The 18,880-nt window shown below is 45.0% G+C and overlaps 8 protein-coding genes; 2 read left to right on the top strand and 6 right to left on the bottom strand.

Moving 5' to 3' along the window:
• Positions 1-3,535: 3,535 nt before the first annotated feature.
• Positions 3,536-4,067, bottom strand: GSBLH_T00006894001 (uncharacterized protein; the record flags this gene model as incomplete). The annotated part of the gene is made up of 2 exons (XM_013043826.1): positions 3,536-3,577; positions 3,654-4,067. The coding sequence occupies 2 exons, from the start codon at positions 4,065-4,067 to the stop codon at positions 3,536-3,538; spliced, it is 456 nt and encodes a 151-aa protein (XP_012899280.1).
• Positions 4,068-4,575: 508 nt separating this feature from the next.
• GSBLH_T00004852001 (uncharacterized protein) lies at positions 4,576-5,177 on the bottom strand (the record flags this gene model as incomplete). XM_013043825.1 has 3 exons in its annotated part: positions 5,091-5,177; positions 4,763-5,060; positions 4,576-4,731 (listed from the first exon to the last, which is right to left on the bottom strand). Exons 1-3 carry the CDS (start codon positions 5,096-5,098, stop codon positions 4,576-4,578), a joined length of 462 nt encoding a protein of 153 aa, XP_012899279.1. The 5' UTR covers positions 5,099-5,177.
• Positions 5,178-5,639: 462 nt separating this feature from the next.
• GSBLH_T00004851001 (uncharacterized protein) lies at positions 5,640-6,479 on the bottom strand (the record flags this gene model as incomplete). Its single annotated transcript, XM_013043824.1, has 5 exons — positions 5,640-5,852; positions 5,882-6,064; positions 6,095-6,253; positions 6,284-6,409; positions 6,444-6,479. 5 exons carry the CDS (start codon positions 6,477-6,479, stop codon positions 5,640-5,642), a joined length of 717 nt encoding a protein of 238 aa, XP_012899278.1.
• Positions 6,480-6,565: 86 nt separating this feature from the next.
• On the bottom strand, positions 6,566-7,158 carry GSBLH_T00004850001 (uncharacterized protein; the record flags this gene model as incomplete). XM_013043823.1 has 4 exons in its annotated part: positions 6,566-6,639; positions 6,670-6,779; positions 6,809-6,929; positions 6,959-7,158. The coding sequence occupies 4 exons, from the start codon at positions 7,156-7,158 to the stop codon at positions 6,588-6,590; spliced, it is 483 nt and encodes a 160-aa protein (XP_012899277.1). The 3' UTR covers positions 6,566-6,587.
• Positions 7,159-8,400: 1,242 nt separating this feature from the next.
• Positions 8,401-8,988, top strand: GSBLH_T00004849001 (uncharacterized protein; the record flags this gene model as incomplete). The annotated part of the gene is made up of 1 exon (XM_013043822.1): positions 8,401-8,988. The coding sequence occupies one exon, from the start codon at positions 8,401-8,403 to the stop codon at positions 8,986-8,988; it is 588 nt and encodes a 195-aa protein (XP_012899276.1).
• A 14-nt stretch (positions 8,989-9,002) lies between these two features.
• Positions 9,003-9,973, bottom strand: GSBLH_T00004848001 (uncharacterized protein). XM_013043821.1 has 3 exons: positions 9,823-9,973; positions 9,514-9,788; positions 9,003-9,484 (listed from the first exon to the last, which is right to left on the bottom strand). Exons 1-3 carry the CDS (start codon positions 9,902-9,904, stop codon positions 9,107-9,109), a joined length of 735 nt encoding a protein of 244 aa, XP_012899275.1. The 5' UTR covers positions 9,905-9,973; the 3' UTR covers positions 9,003-9,106.
• A 457-nt stretch (positions 9,974-10,430) lies between these two features.
• Positions 10,431-11,240, top strand: GSBLH_T00006893001 (uncharacterized protein; the record flags this gene model as incomplete). The annotated part of the gene is made up of 4 exons (XM_013043820.1): positions 10,431-10,467; positions 10,527-10,636; positions 10,669-10,770; positions 10,803-11,240. The coding sequence occupies 4 exons, from the start codon at positions 10,431-10,433 to the stop codon at positions 11,238-11,240; spliced, it is 687 nt and encodes a 228-aa protein (XP_012899274.1).
• Positions 11,241-13,568: 2,328 nt separating this feature from the next.
• On the bottom strand, positions 13,569-18,870 carry GSBLH_T00004847001 (uncharacterized protein; the record flags this gene model as incomplete). XM_013043819.1 has 3 exons in its annotated part: positions 13,569-13,850; positions 13,882-14,026; positions 14,058-18,870. 3 exons carry the CDS (start codon positions 18,868-18,870, stop codon positions 13,574-13,576), a joined length of 5,235 nt encoding a protein of 1,744 aa, XP_012899273.1. The 3' UTR covers positions 13,569-13,573.
• Between the last annotated feature and the right edge of the window lie 10 nt (positions 18,871-18,880).

Here is an 18,880-nt window from a genome sequence, read left to right as displayed (position 1 = left end):
TTGAGTTGCAGTGAATGAATTAATTTGATTTTGTTATTATAATCAACGACTAGTGAATCAACATACAGTGCCATATCATCAAATGAAGTCAGGAAATGAGAAATATCACAATTTTTAACAGATAATTCGGTTTCAAGCCCATTAATACTATCTGAATATTTGCAAAGCATATCGTCTTTATTGCTAATAACTTCTTTCAATGACTCGATTTCATTTGATTTCATTGCCAAATCTGAACTTAATGATTCAATCTCTTCAGATTTGTTCTTTGATTCTTCTTTCAATCCTTCAATCTCTTCAGATTTCTTTGCCAAGTCTGAACTTAAGGAATCGATCTCATTCGATTTCATTGCCAGGTCTGAACTCAATGATTCAATTTCTTCAGATTTGTTCTTTGATTCTTCTCTCAATCCTTTGATTTCTTCAGATTTCTTTGTCAAGTCTGAACTCAATGATTCGATCTTTTCAGATTTGTTCTTCGATTCTTCTTTCAGTACTTCAATCTCTTCAGATTTGTTCTTCGATTCTTTTTTCAATCCTTCAATCTCATTCGATTTCATTGCCAAATCTGAACTCAGTGATTCAATTTCTTCAGATTTGCTTTTCGATTCTTCTTTCAGTCCTTCAATCTCTTCAGATTTGTTCTTCGATTCTTCTTTCAATCCTTCAATTTCATTCGATTTCATTGCCAAATCTGAACTTAAGGACTCGATCTCATTTGATTTCAATGCCAAATCTGAACTCAATGATTCAATTTCTTCAGATTTGTTCTTTGATTCTTCTTTCAATGATTCGATTTCATTTGATTTCATTGCCAAATCTGAACTCAGTGATTCAATCTCTTCAGATTTGTTTTTCGATTCTTCTTTCAATGATTCAATTTCATTTGATTTCAATGCCAAATCTGAACTCAGTGATTCAATCTCTTCAGATTTGTTCTTCGATTCTTCTCTCAATGATTCAATTTCATTTGATTTCAATGCCAAGTCTGAACTCAAGGACTCGATTTCTTCAGATTTGTTCTTCGATTCTTCTTTCAATCCTTCAATCTCTTTCTTCAAATCAAATACAGTAGAATCACTCTCAGATATGTTCAATTTCAATATTGATAATTCATTGAGTTGTGTTTTCGATTCTTCTCTCAATAATTCAATCTCATTCGATTTCATTGCCAAATCTGAGCTTAAAGATTCAATTTCATTCGATTTCATTGCCAGGTCTGAACTCAATGATTCAATCTCTTCAGATTTGTTCTTCGATTCTTCTCTCAATGATTCAATTTCATTCGATTTCATTGCCAAATCTGAGCTTAAAGATTCAATTTCTTCAGAGTTCATTGCCAAATCTGAACTTAAGGAATCGATTTCTTCAGATTTGTTCTTCGATTCTTCTTTCAGTACTTCAATCTCTTCAGATTTCTTTGCCAAGTCTGAACTTAAGGACTCGATCTCTTCAGATTTGTTCTTCGATTCTTCTTTCAGTACTTCAATTTCATTTGATTTCATTGCCAAATCTGAACTCAATGATTCAATTTCTTCAGATTTGTTCTTCGATTCTTCTTTCAATCCTTCAATTTCTTTCTTCAAATCAAATACAGTAGAATCACTCTCAGATATGTTCAATTTCAATATTGATAATTCATTGAGTTGTGCTTTCGATTCTTCTCTCAATCCTTCAATTTCATTTGATTTCATTGCCAAATCTGAACTCAATGATTCAATTTCTTCAGATTTGTTCTTCGATTCTTCTTTCAATCCTTTGATTTCTTTCTTTAAATCAAATGCAGTAGAATCACTCTCAGATATGTTCAATTTCAATATTGATAATTCATTGAGTTGTGCTTTTGATTCTTCTTTCAATGATTCAATCTCATTCGATTTCATTGCCAAATCTGAGCTTAAAGATTCAATTTCATTTGATTTCAATGCCAAGTCTGAACTTAATGATTCAATCTCTTCAGATTTGTTCTTCGATTCTTCTCTCAATGATTCAATTTCATTCGATTTCATTGCCAAATCTGAGCTTAAAGATTCAATTTCTTCAGAGTTCATTGCCAAATCTGAACTTAAGGAATCGATTTCTTCAGATTTGTTCTTCGATTCTTCTTTCAGTACTTCAATCTCTTCAGATTTCTTTGCCAAGTCTGAACTTAAGGACTCGATCTCTTCAGATTTGTTCTTCGATTCTTCTTTCAGTACTTCAATCTCTTCAGATTTCATTGCCAAATCTGAACTCAATGATTCAATTTCTTCAGATTTGTTCTTCGATTCTTCTTTCAATCCTTCGATTTCTTTCTTTAAATCAAATACAGTCGAATCACTCTCAGATATGTTCAATTTCAATATTGATAATTCATTGAGTTGTGCTTTCGATTCTTCTCTCAATCCTTCAATTTCATTTGATTTCATTGCCAAATCTGAACTCAATGATTCAATTTCTTCAGATTTGTTCTTCGATTCTTCTTTCAATCCTTCGATTTCTTTCTTCTTATCAGATGCAGCAGAATCACTCTCAGATATGTTCAATTACAATATTGATAATTCATTGAGTTGTGCTTTCGATTCTTCTCTCAATCCTTCAATTTCATTAGATTTCAATGCCAAGTCTGAACTCAATGATTCAATTTCTTCAGATTTGTTCTTCGATTCTTCTTTCAGTACTTCGATTTCATTCGATTTCAATGCCAAATCTGAGCTTAAGGACTCAATCTCTTCAGATTTCATTGCCAGGTCTGAACTCAATGATTCAATCTTTTCATATTTGTTCTTCGATTCTTCTTTCAGTACTTCAATCTCTTCAGATTTCTTTGCCAAATCTGAACTTAAGGACTCAATCTCTTCAGATTTGTTCTTCGATTCTTCTTTCAATGATTCAATTTCATTTGATTTCATTGCCAAATCTGAGCTTAAGGACTCGATCTTTTCAGATTTGTTCTTCGATTCTTCTTTCAATCCTTCAATTTCTTTCTTCAAATCAAATGCAGTAGAATCACTCTCAGATATGTTCAATTTCAATATTGATAATTCATTGAGTTGTGCTTTCGATTCTTCTCTCAATCCTTCAATTTCATTTGATTTCAATGCCAAGTCTGAACTCAATGATTCAATCTCTTCAGATTTGTTCTTCGATTCTTCTCTCAATCCTTCGATTTCTTCAGATTTCTTTGCCAAGTCTGAACTCAATCCTTCGATCTCATTCGATTTGTTCTTTGATTCTTCTCTCAGTACTTCAATTTCATTCGATTTCATTGCCAAATCTGAGCTTAAGGACTCGATTTCTTCAGATTTGTTTTTCGATTCTTCTTTCAATCCTTCAATTTCATTCGATTTCATTGCCAAATCTGAGCTTAAGGACTCAATCTCTTCAGATTTGTTTTTCGATTCTTCTCTCAATTCCTCGATCTCGTTTGCTTTGGAATCTAAGTTTACCTTCAGCGTTGCTATATCATTTTTCAGTTCAAGAATAGTGTTTTCGCTTTGAGCAAGGTCGGCTGTCATATTATCACACTCCTCATTGTTTTCATCTATCACGGCACTTAATGACATGATTGTACTGTCTTTCTCCTTGAGTTGCTGCTCTAAACTATTCAGCTCAGCACGCAAATTCAGAATAACGGCTTTATTCTCAGAAAGTTCTTGCTGTACAATGTGTACCTGCTCCTTATATGTTGTTAACACACTTAGTTCATTGTGTAGTTTTTCCATTTCGTTTTCGTGAGACTGTAACTCTTGAAGTGTACTATTTGCTGCCTTATTCTGTTCAAGAAGGGAACTATACTTCTTCTCGATTTCTTCCATTACAATATTGGGATCCGACGACTCAACACTTCGACCCAAGATAGTTTGTCCCATTTGGGATAGTCGTTTCCGAAGACGAAGTGTTTCCTCTCTCTTCAACTCTACTGACTTTTCCAAGATGTCGTTATACTTTTTGTAACGGTCGCATGACTCTTGTAAAGATTCACACTCATTACACTTTGCTGCTAGCTCTATACTCAATTCTTCGACATTAGTCTCTAGTTCCTCTATTTGTTTTGTGAGTTCTCCCAGATTTGTATTCTCCGTCATAGAAACTGATTAACTCACTATGAATACTGTACGTCTTTTAAAATATACTAAGACTGTATTTCCAAATGGTTTCTACTCTTAATGGATACCAAATCCTTACTGTAATGACTTAAATCCTATTGATGTGGATAGAAGATAGCTTGTTAAGCTATGTAGGTTAGTCACCACAAAGAACGAATAATTATGTAGTGTATGTTGTGGATAATCGTGACCATTTCTGGAGTTTTACTTTTTTTTATTTGGGTACTTTACAGACTTTAAAATGAAATCAAGTTGTGAAGGCCGTCGTGGGGGATGTAGGAATACAAGTATTTTGTAAATCATTAGATCAGAATTACCAACGTCAAAGAAGAAATAGCCCCATTTATTACGATATGTATTTGATCTTTTTAAAGTGAATTCTAGTGATGTGCTGTCTGATGAACGATTCTTAAGCTTATTCTTTAAGCCCTCATTTCTTGCCGATCCGTGGTTTAAACAAACAAATTAGTTACAACAAATTGGTCGCTCATTGTTTTTTTAACTCACCACAATCAGAAATGACAACACGACGAAGAGGAATTCCGCTTGGAGATCCCATCGATTCAATAACCTTGACAACTTCCATTCCTTCAATCACTCGACCAAAAACAACGTGTTTTCCATCAAGCCACGGTGTCTTTACCTAGTCAATAAATCGTTCTGAAGAAATATACAGTCGTGATGAAGAACTGGGAACCATTTGTGTCTTTTCCTGAATTGGCCATAGACAGCATCCCAGGACGAGAGTGCTTTAATTCAAATGTCTCGTCAGCAAATTGCTTCCCGTAGATACTCTCTCCTCCCATTCCGTTTCCCTTCGTAATATCGCCTCCCTGGATCATAAAGTTTGGAATAATGCGGTGGAAGACGGATCCTTTGTAATGGAGTGGCTTTCCACTCTTTCCTATTCCCTTTTCTCCTGTACATAGCATTCGGAAATTATACGCTGTTATCGGAGCTAATCTTCCATATCTACGCCTCAATTACACAAAACATCGTTACAATCCCATCACAATTCGTCCACTGTATTGACCATCGATCTCAATGTCGAAAAACACCTTGTGAGTAATAATAGGACCCTTCTTCTATTTTTCACACTGCAGAGTCTATTACCTTCTTCTGACTGCTACCCATGACGAGCATGGGAGCGAAGCATAACACAAACAACAAGAAGTTCATCCCAAACAAACATGCCAAGCTGAGACAGTTGGAGAATTCTTAACTACATCACCATTTTCGGGGACTTTTTTTATTTCGGTAATCGGTAATTCCATCTGTTCTTTTTGGGGTGTCCACTTTACGGAAATTAAAGAACCACTAATGAGCTGGAAAAAGTGGAACAAAATCGCAGGGACGAGCATGATACCCTGACTTCCAAGCTCGGGTGGGTAGAAAGAGATAACTACCTAGAAGCCACGCACATAATCCTACTGGTCATCGCGATAGGCAACGTTTTCATAGGGCACGTCAGTGTGAGTGCCTTCACTGCAGGCAGAGGCGTCTTCGTTGCGCGGCATAATCCATAGACGATAAGCATTGTTCTACAAGTCATTACATGGCCGTGGAGGGATACACGTAATGAAGGATGATGATCACGATGAGAGAGTAAACGATGCTGATAAACTGCAACTGAAGCAGCTGGTCGCGAGACTCGCTCATTTTGACCCAAGGGACCATGCACAAAAATAAGGAAGACAGGACCTTCAGTAGCGAGGAGAATCGCTTCACCTGCTTTGCTACCCAAGAGCAGAACAGCTGAGTGAGCTGCTGTTAAAAAGGGGAGGAGAGAATACATAACCAATCGCCATGGGGAGAGCGATTGTTAGTAGTAACTCAAGCAGAATGCTGGTTACGTCTAAGGTCACGGTGATATTACTGCTTTTAAACAGTAAAGAAACGGAAATAGGAGAGATGAAAACACCTAAAAGACTCGTGGATACCGAGAGAAGCAAGGCTAAGGGGAAGCTTCCTCCACACTACGCATCAGGAGAGGGAAGAGATGGTACTTGGTCAGCCAGAATAGCGGATGAAGCGAGAACTGTTGGACTGCAGCACATTGAGGCAATACCAATCATCAGTTCTCGGGGCGTCACGGGAATAAGCAGTACTAGATAGCCAAAAAACGGATATACTAGAAGAATAAAGACACAGCCGAAGATGAAGTGCTACTGTGAAGACCACAAACAAATCAATACGGGCCAGTAATGAATGGCGTCTTTTACTGAGCTCGTGTCGAGCTTTAGGCCAGATATGAGGAAGATCAGAAAAACGCAGACCTTTGTAAAAATCGTCTTAGACAGCGCCTGTCCTATACCTAACCCCTTCCGACCACTACTCACCTGGGGCAGGAAAAACGATGCCAATGACAATCGCAAACACCAATATTATCATCAGATGAAATTTCATCAGCTTTGACTTTACACCATCCCACTTAGAACCATCTTTCCCAGCCATTGCGTATAAAAACAAAGCAAATCAAACACAATAATTAAATATTATTTATTCCTGAGGATTCAGGGAAGCGGCCTCCACTCCAATTGACATCATATCCCTACACTTCAACGTTTCCCCACTTCCCTACTCTTTACGCAGAGTGCTCATTTGCCGCATAGACGAACAGTACTTCGAAAAACTAGCAACATCCGCTCTTCGTTCCAATTCAAGAATAGACGGATGATAAAAATAGCTGATCTAAAATCGCAGAGAAACATCATCACTACGTATTCCTTTATCAGCATAAAGGTAGACAATAGTAAAAGAAACAAACTACAAGGGAAGGTGCCAGAACCGTATGCTCCCGAGAGAATTGCACCTACAGAATTCTGAGGCATCTCATTGATCCTATTTTCGACCTTTGCAAAGAGACATACCTCATGTAGTCGGTGATGATGGGAAACCCACCTTTTAATACAGACGGGAATCCAAGACACCAGAAAGCAATCCAAATTACTGCTGTATATATACAAAGCCCAGTATAGGTAATGAAAAACGACTTCAGAGTTGGGTTAAATCCTGAAGCTTTTGCCTTCAGTTTTTTATATGCTTCTTGAGCCTTTTCGGAGTATGGCATATTCGTTAGACTTTCTTTGCAATGGTGACTATCGTTTATTGGTTCTTCACCTGATGAAACTCCCTTTTCTTTTTCTTCACTCTTTCTGTTTTCTTGCTAGAAAGCTTCTGTGACTGGCGTAATAACAGGTGGAACCAGTATTACCATCGGAACAATACAATGTCGATTCTTCTGCTAAAAAGTGAGGAAGCGTAAAGTTACATTACCCTCTTGTTTTCCCAAAGCTCTCCCATAAGGGAAAGGACTGTTTTCTTATGATGATGAATCATTGCCGCGGGAAATTACCATCATAAATTTTGCTGTATTCTGTTATTCAATGTCACTTGAATTGGAAACGAGTGTTACTAGTGCCTTGCAGAGTACACTGGATGCTATTGAGGTATTGTGCGCCAAAAATGCCTTGAGAGCTGAAGAGGTCCAATCCTTCCAAAATCAGTTCATTAGTGACATACTCGACAATATCCAGGTTCAATATACTCTTATTTCGGTATGTGTGGATATCTCGTTGTTTATGTCCAGGAACGGATTAACAAGCAGTCCTTGGTCAATAGAAAAACCAGGAAGTCAGAATTGTGCAAGCAGCTGGGACTTAGCGAAGATTCTGTATGGCTCCTATCTGATAGCGATGTCTAGATAATATATGCATTGCCAGTTACTCTGGCAGACGACGTTTTTGGAGAAAAGGGTAACAGCTTTTCCGATTACAGTTACCGTTTTGTGTGCTCAGTGGTTTTTTGGACCGTTCTTTATGTATAGAAGGTGTACGAAGTTCAAGCATTGCGTAACTATCTGAAAGCCATGCTTTTTTTTGAGTGTAAACGATCGGGGGTTCTCATCGGAGTGGATTTAAAGAACCGCACGTTAATCGAGCAGTGCGACAGTCTGAAGGACAACATTATCTCTGTGAGGCGACGTCAAGTATTTTGGTTAATTTGATCAGTTTTTCCAATAGATTTCTCTCCGGGATATCGTTGCTTTGATGGTGAAGTCTGTAACCTCCATTATGAATCAATTCGAATACGATGTGAGTATCCTGAATTTTATTCTGCGGAATGTCGATGTATTGCAACGAATCGGTTCTCATCATAGGGGTATCGCGAGCAATACGCCATCCTCCAGCAGCTTTACTCAGCATCGCAGAATGAGAAGGCCTTCTTCTTACTCTATTGCTCGATTATCAAGACGTATTTTGGCCAGTGGCTGGACATCGTGTATTCCACGAGCTCTCAGAAGGACGATTTTATGAATCGTTTTCTCGATGTGTCCAGCTTTAATCTCTCGGATTTGAAGCAGGTAGAGAAGTATATCATTGACCTCTGCGATGATCTTGTCTTCGAGCTTCAAAGCTGTGCGATTTCCGAGCTGAGCAAGATTCGCAATCTGAACCACACTCTGTTTGGAGGCTTCCTAAAGCTTCGATTAGATACATTAACGCAGCAGATCAATGGCAATAGCGAGTACGGAATCACCATTCCCGACTACCAAGAGCTCTACAGCATCGAGCAGCAAGCGTACAAGCGAAACGTCGCGTTCCAATCGCTCTCGATGCTCTTTCAGCAGCGAGATGAGCTGATCACGCTGGTGCTTCTGCTTCTACAGTCCGTTCACCGGACGGGGAAGGTAGAACCCAAGATCAAAGACCACTTTCGCAAGCTCTTCGAGTATGATCAGCAAATCATGCGCGAGTTTGATGCATTCACCGTTGATCAGGACGAATCGACGATGCCCTATTTCCCTGCCATGAAATTTCTGTATCCTTCGTCTTCTCCACCCTATGAAGCTCTGCTCCGTGAATGTACATTAATTCAACAAGCGCTGTCTCCTGTTTGAGCAACAAACAACCCAACGCACACCACTACTCCTTCATTTATTCAAAGAGGCATTCACTCGATCGTAGCTGATAGCTCCTAACTTGCAGCTTGCAGCCTGTAGCTTGTAACACTTGGCGCTACGACCACTGCTCCACCGGCTTTAAACCCACCACGATCGCAGTAATGTTGTCCGTCGATCCATGATCCACGGCCTCCTGAATAATCTTCTCTGCACAACTAGCTAGACGTCCTTCTTTCGCCTCGGTCTTTACCAAGCGAGTCACGTCTTCGTCCGAAAGCACGTCAAAAACACCATCACATGCGACCACTACAAACTCTGCGTCCTCTGACAACTCCGTCCTAGTGATATAGGGGCGAGCTGTTACATAACGCTTGTATGAATGATCGCCAAAACTGCGTGAAACTGCGAGAATACCGAAAACTCGCTTATTCATGATGACACCTCCCAAGTCTGTAATCCGTTTTTCTTCAGCAGGGTCGGAGGCCTTATGATCCTAAAGTCAACGCAACCTACTGCGCCTACATAAGACAATCGAATCGTCTTTCCATCTGCAAAAAGAACAGAGCGGGAATCACCTGCGTTTGCACTATACAAAACACGCTGGTCCTCCTCGTTCAGCAATAAAATAGTAACACCTGCAGAACCGCTATTTTTCATGTCTTCATTCTTTGATTCGATGTCGGTAAAATAGTACGCATACTCAAGACACTGTTCTATTGTCTCCATTTCTCCAGAAGATAGGGCATTAATTAGGTTCTTTGGCAAATGAGCGTTTACAAAGTCTGCAGTTTCGCGCCCTACACAAATCAACGCAATACACACAAAAAATACCTCCATGACCATCAAAAACGGAGGCATAGAAAACACCAGGATCATCATTCAAGCAAGGTATTACAGAATGCGCATCTTCCATATACCGTTGAAAACGTACGTTCTTTCTCTCGGATTGCGACACTGAAAAAATCTGAGAGGATTCGCTAACTTGCTCTTCAAAAGACATTTAGTGTGAAAAAAAGGGTTTGCTCGTTTACGTAAAAACCCGATCACCCTTCTTTTTTGTTAAACGGTTTATAGGATTATATGCGTTAGCTCATTGCCGCTCCAATAATAATTATCTAGACATGGTTTTCATTTTTATACATATAGGAGCTGGTAAATATTCTTCAAAGAAAATACACAGTCACTTCATATCACTCTGAGATTTATTCGTAGAATACAAACAACTGATTGAACAATGCCTTACTCTCGGAAATGAACAATTTCATGTGCCTCTATTGCTCTCAAACCATGTATAGAAATCAAATAGTCTCGAGGATACTGCCTTGTTGATCATGACACTTCTGGAGGAATCCGGAATTGTGAACACTGGGAAGGGAAGTAACTTAACAAGGGTACCATTTTCCGAAGTTGATCGATGTAGGATTTGACAGTTGAATGTGATGCGATTGTTATTCGAAGTCGAGATATGTCCTATGGGTGTGTTACCGCAGTTCCAGACACATCAAGACCTTCGGCAATCGCGTTTTCTCTCTTAGAGGAATCAACTCTGGGTTTGGAAATGGGACAGTTAATCCGACCCTGCCTGCTTACAGGGAGTTCTGCTTTAAATTATGCAAAGGAGAACGGGCTCTTTAAAGACAACACAGTGGGATGTGACATGATTTCTTCAATTTTCAGGTCAAAATCAGTCAGCGAAAACGAGGGGAGCGTTATTTGGAACTATTAGAGGAGAGCAAGAAGCAGGAAACAAGCGATACTGTTGGATGTCTGGTGATGGAGGTTTGCTCCCTCTTTCTCCCTCTCACCCAAAGAATGGCCATATCGTCGTTGCTTCGAGCAGTGGAGGAAACTGGCTGAAGCAACCGGGTCGCGGAGGATTGTGCTCGGTTCCTGGGGCTGGAGCATGGTGTGAAGACGGCGTTGGATGCGTCTGTTCTGGATATGGAGAATGCTTTATGCGAAGTTTATTCGCAAAACGATGCTGCGATCTACGAGGGACAGCTGAAGAGATCGCCGAACTCATGCAAAACACTTTACTCAAAGATATGCAGCAAATGAAAATCACGCTGGATCCTGTGTTTGCAGTCGCCTTTCTTGATGAGCGGCAATCTGCAATGCATATCGTTCATTCATCGACCCATTTTGGGTTTGGATATCGCTCAGAAACCACAAGCCAAGTCGAAATCTCTGAGAAAACAAACACGCAACAGTTTCAAATTCATACTATTCACATTTTTCACCTTTGTTGAAACACGCACAAATCGCTTCGGTTAGCATCACACCCACTAACACTCCAGTGCTTACCAGAAGCGTGCAGGTAAAGAGTGGCTGCTGCGAAAGCCAGTGATTCGTCTGCAAAACGGCTTTCTAGTCCAAAACAACCAATTTCCTTTCATACTTGGACCAATATCGGGAAAACTGGCGGTATTGCAGGAAGGGGCTTGAATTGAAGGCTCGAGAAACTACAATAGTACTATCAATTCATAAACAAACTCTGTTTGAATGACATTTTCAATTAACTCCAGACTGCGCAAATCGGAATACTCAGCCATGTTTCCCTAATGTGATAGACGCACACTGCCCATACGTTTTGAATGACTACGAAACTAGGATAATAAACAACCTGGAAACGAGTCACTATGACACGTTCGGACATAATATCCACTTCTCCAAACGAGATCTGGGGAGAGTACGATTGTGCCAAGTCTCTCCACATCGAATGGGTTCTTTTGCATAATGAGCACCACTACAGAATAGTTTGCAACGAATTATTTTACAGGCGCATAGAAGTGAATGAACCAAGTACCGTTCGTTCCATTTCCAACCAACGTTTCGTAATTGTCATCTGTTAACGAATATACATCTATTTTTGAAACTTCAGTGCTCGACAAATACGGTTCTCTCCAGATACTAGCAAAAATAGCGTAATCAAACACACTCTGTGTGTTACGATCATTCTTCGTGCTTACATGAATATTCGCATCGTGCTGGTCCAAGCCAAACAATTGTATGGTAACACAAACACGTAATATAGGATACACACTCTGAGTCATTTTCAAATACTTCATATCATATGCATAGCTCGTTTTATAGCCAGCCTTCATATAGTAAGTCATCGTATCATGCTCCAAGTTCCTCCAATCTACCTTCTTCATCAGCTCCTTGGTTTCCGTATTGTTCCTTCGATCGAGTTTGTCTTTCTGGAACGATTGATACGTCCCATTCATCCAGTACCAGCGGATTCCACACTGAATATTCGCGGTCAGCAAGTAGGACATCTCTTCACAACACAAATACGTCGGAATATCGTATCTCCACATCACTTTTCCCACCCACGACGGTGCGAAAAAGGGATTTACAACGAGATCCGGCGCCTTTTCGCATTGTTTCACGCATAAGCGCAGTTTTGTGCGCTTGTAGTATCGCTTACACCAGCACCAAGGGCGCAAGGAGTGAATTCCGGGTCGTTCGGCCATCGCTTGCATCGCTCTGGCGTGTATGTCCGTTTCAATTAGAATTTGGTCGTCGTCGTATGTGAAGGACAATCGAGAGGGAGAAAAACCGCTAAGGAGGTAAGAAAAGTGGAAGAACGCGTTCCAATTCACGTTCCAAACGAAGTAGATGGGAGTGTTTGCATGCTCAAACTCGCGAAGAATCGCAGGGTAATCAAACTGCGTTAAGTTTCTGTTTTGGACCAAAAAAAGAAACTCGGGATGCAAACTCTGAGCAAAAATCCCATTCAACTGAGTTCGCAAGTAATTCCGCTGGTAGAGGCGAAGAAACACCGAAAATGAGCTATTTCGGTGCATTTGGGTCGAAAAACATTTGGAAAATGAAATGTTTGAGAGGGAATGAGAGGGAAGATCAAACAGAAACTGGCTCGATTGCTTCCATTTCCCACGGATTTCGGAAGGCAATAGAGTAGGAAGCAGAGAATAGAGAGAAGGGTCGGAATAGCGAATTGACGAGTACATGAGCACTTGACGAAGTAGAGTATTCGAAATACAGAGCAACTTAGGGTTGTGCATAAGAATAAACGGCGTCTTTGGGGAAGAAGAAATGTAATCCAATACAATGAGTCTAATCAACCCCTCTAGTTCATTAGAGCCGATCGGTTGGTCCAAATATAAAACCACAGCGATGTCACTCTTGTAGTAGATACTCAAAAGAAACGAAAGGTAGTCGTTATCATGCACAAAGTTGGTTATCGTCAAGTTAACCACTGGTGTTAACATTCGTACCTCTCCTTGATTCAAAATGTACGTTTCATTTGTCATAATATAGTTCACGGTCTGGATATGCACATTTCCTATTTGAATGGATGGAGCTTTCGGAAGAGTTACATTCCCACTGAATTGAATGACAATATTGACAGAATAGGACGTGGAGACGGAACTCTTCCTCAATTCACCTCTACTTTGAAATACACCATTCCTTCGATTGCTCTCTGTGGAAAATTGAAGAGAATCCAGGCCTGCGATACTCATGGACACAATCATCCCTAGCGAGCACAAAAACAGTAGAACCCCAAAAAATAGCATACGTCCATAGCCCGCCCGACTCAAACAAACATGGAGCATTCTTATTTAAACAACATTTGCTTAATCTTGCTGATGAAGATCTGCGAGAGCACCGTTCGGACCTCCTCATCGGAGTACTGGATCATCGACACGAGCAGCGGGTAGAACTTGGGGCAGTACGCCACGAACTTCTCGTAGGGCGTCTTCTCCATTCCGGTCACGATCTCCTGCATCAGCGGGATCGAAGCCTGCGCCACGCGCTTGTTCTCCGCCTTCTCGTCTCCTTCCCGCGCCTTCTTCTCCACATCCACGTACTCGGTCAGCAGGAACTCCATGCGCCTATCGCTCACTCCTCTCTCCCGCGCCCCACTTCTGCAGATCCTCGTCCGCGTAGGCCTGGCGATCCGGCGCGTCGGTGTCCATGTACAGCACGAACAGCACGTGCACGATGCTCGTCTCCGCAGCCACCTGCTCGTAGATCAGCGTGGGCAGCATCTCGTCGTCCTGCGGGTATCCTATGCATGACTCAGCACACGAACCGCCTACCGAGCTTCTTGATCATGCGGCGCAGCTCCATATCCTGGTGGAAGTCGCGCGTCATGTCGGCCACCTTCTGCATCAGACCCAGCATGCGCTTCAGCTGGTCGAACGTGAAGCGACGGTAGTCGATATCGACCAACTCGGAGATCAGAGCCGACAGATCGGCCTGCGTCACCGCCTTGGTGGCGACCAGCATCGCGTTGACCTCCAGGCTGCGCGTATCGGTGGTCTCCAGCTTGATGGGATCCTCGACGACTTCCTCCTCCACCGAGGACTCGCTGTCCGACGACGACGACGACTCGCTGTCCGAGCCGTGCTTCTTGCTCTTGCTCTTGCTCTTGCTCTTGCTCTTGCTCACCTTCACCGTCTTCTTGGCCTCCTTCTTCAGCTTCTCCAGGTCCTCCAGCTCGCTAAGCTTGTGGAAGTACGCGTTGCCGTAGATCAGCTCCACCGTGGCGCAGATATCGTCCACGGAGATCAGCTTGCCGTTGCCCACCGGCGTGCGGACCCAGCGGCCCACCTTGGGCGCCACACCGCCCGCGCGGAGGTTCTTGTCGTAGATCAGATAGAGCTTCTTGCGGGCGTTGAGCACGAGGTCGTCGGGCATGGTGTTGGTGAACGCCTTCTCCAGCTGGTCCAGCATGGTGTTCCACATCGCCTCGTCGTACATGTCCGCGCCCTCCAGGAACAGCTGCTTCAGACAGAACACGCCGATGCGCGCCAGCGACAGAATCTGCTGCTTCATCGCTTCCTGCATCAGATTGAAGATGCGCTCCAGAAGGAAGCTCACCTGGTCGCGGCGCTTCACGTACAGACGGATGATCGAGTACATGACCAGCGCGCCGGTGGTCTGCAGGTAGCTCTTCTGGTTCTCCGCCTTGTTGCCCAGCTTGATGGGCTTGTCCTGCTCGGTGGGCAGCGACAGCAGCTGGTTGACCGCCTCCTCGCCGGACTTCATCGGGCCGTCGAAGATCGTGAAGATGAAGCCGTTGAACACCAGCTCCCACAGCTTCTCGCTGAAGTGCACCGCCGAGTTCTGGAAGATCGCGAAGATGCGCTCGCAGCAGTCGTTTCGCACCGCGTAGCGCGCGTCCGTGTAGACGTAGCGGCTGAGGCCCATGAACACCGGCCACCAGACCTTGGTGTGCTCGTCGCAGTCCGTGAAGCGGTTCTCCGTTTCCGCGATGCTGACGATCTTGCCCTCGATGATCACGTCAGCGCACTTCGAGACGTACTCGCGCGCCTCCTGCGAGATCTCGGGGGTCTCCACGCCGATGAAGGCGCAGTATGTGGTGATCAGGTCGTTCATCTCCACCACCATGGAGTCGAAATAGCGGTCGAACAGCTCCTTGGCCATGCCCCAGGCAATGCTCGTCAGCGGGTCGGCCTCGTTCTCCGCGCAGTACGTGCAGACCGAGAACACCACCTTCCAGCCCGACGACAGACTCTTGTAGCGAGTCTGCACGATGTTGTGCACCACGTGGAGAATCATCTCGCGGGTGTCGGCGCTCGGCGTACGGCTGATGATGTACTCGAACGGACGGATGAACGACTTCTGGAAGTTGTAGGCGCGCAGATCCTCCTTCTCCAGGAACTTCACCGACAGCTGCTTCAGCGAGTCGATCGCGGACAGAGCCACCTGGCCCATCGGGAAGCAGCCCAGCGCAATGTAGTACTCGGACATGACCTGCCAGATCTGCGTCCACTCCAGACGCGAGCGGCAGTACATGTTGCCGTCGGCTACCTCCACCACCTTCTGCATCAGATAGGTGCGCGGACGCTTGTCCTCCTCGCTCTCCTCCTCGTTGTTGTTGTTGGAACCCTCGTTCTGCTCGTCCAGCGCCTGCTTCAGCTCCGTGAGCGACACGTCGCACAGCGCCTTCACGAACTCCACGATCATCTTGGAGTCCAGGTTGGCGGTCTTCGCGAAGATTCGGTCCAGCGCGTGGAGATCGATGATGCTCTCGATGAGCTCCTGCTTCTCGTGCGCCTTCTCCACCAGCACGTACTCTCCGTTGCGGCTCATGCGGCCGCTCTCCTCGTCGTCGTCGAGGTGCTTGCGAGCCAGGGGCTCCAGTCCGTAGAGATGCACCTGCGCCAGCGACGAAATGATGGTGAGGATGTACTTCCAGGCGGATCCCATGTGGTTTCCGAAGTTCTGCGCCAGCTCCAGCATCACGCGCATCATCTCGATCTGCTTGTTCTTCACGTCCAGCCACTCCTCCTCGTTCACCAGCGTGCTGTTGCACAGAATCTCCATCGAGCGATCGCGCTCCTGGTCCAGACCCAGCGAGCACGCGATCTCGAAGCAGTCTCGCACCGCGATCAGCGTGTTCTGAATACCTGCCTCGTCGTCCGACTCGTCCAGCACCTTCGCGTACACGTCGATCACCATCGGGAACAGGATCTTGAACATCGGACCGATGTACTCGTTTCCAGTGGCCTCGAAGTACTCCGTGGTTTCCTCGTCGATGTCCACCTTCAGCTTGCTCATAATGTCCATCTTCTCCACAGAGAAGGCCTTCTGCCGACGCTCCTCCTTGTTGCGGTAGCGACGCTTCTCCTGCTGCTGGCGCGCCATATCATCTTCCTTCAGCGAAATGGCGTTCTCCTGGATACGCGAATAGATGTCCAGCAGATACTCCGAGGGGAAGTCGCCTCCGTCGTTGATTCCACGGCAGTTGCTGATAAAGCCTTCCGGCGTCATGCGGTTCTCGGGAGCGATGTTCGGGTTGTGCAGATCGGTGTTCAGCATAATCACGGAGTAACCCAGCACGAACGCCGCATCCGTGTTCACGAACAAGCCCGGGTTCTGCTCGCAGAACGCGTTCGCGAAGCGCTCGATCATACGATCGATCTTCTGGGCCTCTCCGGGCAGACGGAAACGCTCCAGGAAGGTTCGAATACCCATATCGAAGGTCAGGCCGTGGAAGTTGATTCCGTTCGCGTAGGCCTTCAGCACATTGAGGTTGAACTCCTTCGGCTCGCCCATGTAGTCTCCGATCTGGCGCTTGTCCAGCTCGTCGGCGTACTTGTACAGGAACTGAGCCACCGCCTCGGGCGTGTTCTCCAGACGGCCGGCCTGCACCAGGTACTCGATACCCACGCGAGGCTTCTTGTTGAACTTCTGGATACCCGTCTGCATGTCCTCCTGGAACTTCTTCTTCTCGTCGAACTTCTGCAGAATGTCCGTAGCCGCCTTGATCTTCACATCGGTGTCGCTGGCCTGCACGATGGGGGTGAAGCCGGGCGTCAGCTCCTCCTCCTCCTCCTGCTTCGACTTGATCATCGTGTTGTTGTTCTCCGCCTCGGTGATGTGGCACTTCTCAGCCAGCGGCTGCAGAATGTGCGCCAAGGCGTCCAGGGCGATGCGCTTGGCAGGGAGCAGCTCCTCGGTGATCACCTCCTCCTCCGGGAACACGTCCTCCGTCTCCACCACTTCCTCCGTCTCGCCGTCGTCCGTCTCGACCTGCTTCTTGGTCGTGACCGTGTAGCGACCCTCCACCACGTGGGACAGCGTGCGCACCACGTCCTCGTACATCGAGCGCGAGTTGATATCGCAATCGTAGTTGATGAACAGCTCGATCATGAAGTCGGGGTCCTTGTTAATCTCGTTGAACGCCTCGATGACCATCTCCTTATGGCGCATCGCAGAGTTCGTCGAGTTCAGAATCACGAGGAAGATGTTGATGATGAACACTTCGATCTCCTTCTTGATGAAGATGCGGAACTTGTTCACCACGGCCGTGAAGATGTGCAGCGAGATCTCCACCACGTCCATGTTGTTCGAAATGAAGTTCTGCAGCAGGTTCTGCAGCAGGTACTTTCGCACCAGGTACACGTACGCCTTGTACTTGTTGAAATCGTCGCCGATGTTCTCCATGGCGGCATTCAGAGCCGTCAACGAGATGATCTTGTGGTTGTCCTCCGGATCATCCTCGTCCTTCTCGCTGGCGATCGAGCACAGCTTGCGGAACACCAGGTAGATGTCGCGATGGCGCTGCGACGGAAGACTGTCCAGCTTCTGCTCATCGCACTCCTCTTCCTCCTCGTTCTCTTCCTCCGTCTCCAAATTCCATCCCACCGCGCCGTTGTCGTACTTGAATCCCAGCTGCATCTCCACGCCCGTGTACATGCAGTCGCTGGTGAATCCACGCACAACGTCCTCGTCGTCGTCCTCCTCCTCGTCGGGGAAGGGAGTCGGGGTCATCGTCGCCGTGTTGCTGATCACCTCGACGTCCTTCGTCTTGTCCACATAGTCCATGGACTGCATCAAGAAGGCCATAATCTCCTTCAGCGCCGTTTCCGCAGCCTCGCGAGTGTTGCCAGAGGTAGCGTCCATGTAGATGTGGTAGCAAACGTCAATCGCGCGCAGCAAGAAGTCGCCATTCACAGTTCCCATCTTCACCACCTCGGAAAGACTTTGAGCAAGATAATATTTCATGTTATCGTCCTCGACATCCTTCTGGTCGCACAGATTCTTGGTAATTTCCTCCATCATCGTATAGTCCTCCTTACCCGGCATCGGGTTCAGGGGCTCCGCCTCACCAGTGAGGTAACCCTCCTGAATCAGCGTAGTAATCGCATCCATAGCAGCAGCCTTCACGCCGCCCGATTTGTTTCCCAAGGCCTGAAGCAAACATCCCCAATATTTATCTGCATCTGTGTCCTTAAACTCCACTCCACGCTTCTTCAGACGCTTACGTTCGTCCTTTAGAGCGCTGCAAATGTTATCGATGGTGTCTCGAAGATCCTTATCGCTACGCCACGACGTAGCTTTCTTAACCTTCGAGAGACAGCGAATTACGCATTCATCCATTCTAAAATGC

The sequence above is a fragment of the Blastocystis hominis genome (genome assembly GCF_000151665.1).
Source record: "Blastocystis hominis, Singapore isolate B (sub-type 7) whole genome shotgun sequence assembly, scaffold_8".
Taxonomy (NCBI): Eukaryota; class Bigyra; order Opalinata; family Blastocystidae; genus Blastocystis; species Blastocystis hominis.
This window is presented reverse-complemented; position numbering and strand designations above follow the sequence as displayed.

Bases quoted from the DNA above. Each gene is read 5' to 3' on its own strand.
- GSBLH_T00004848001 (XM_013043821.1), bottom strand. From the start codon at position 9,904: ATGGAAGATGCGCATTCTGTAATACCTTGCTTGAATGATGATCCTGGT. The intron at 9,789-9,822 runs GTATTTTTTGTG...TGATTTGTGTAG, and splicing joins CGTTTTTGATGGTCATGGAG to GGCGCGAAACTGCAGACTTT. The intron at 9,485-9,513 runs GTAGGCGCAGTA...CGTTGACTTTAG, and splicing joins AGACGATTCGATTGTCTTAT to GATCATAAGGCCTCCGACCC.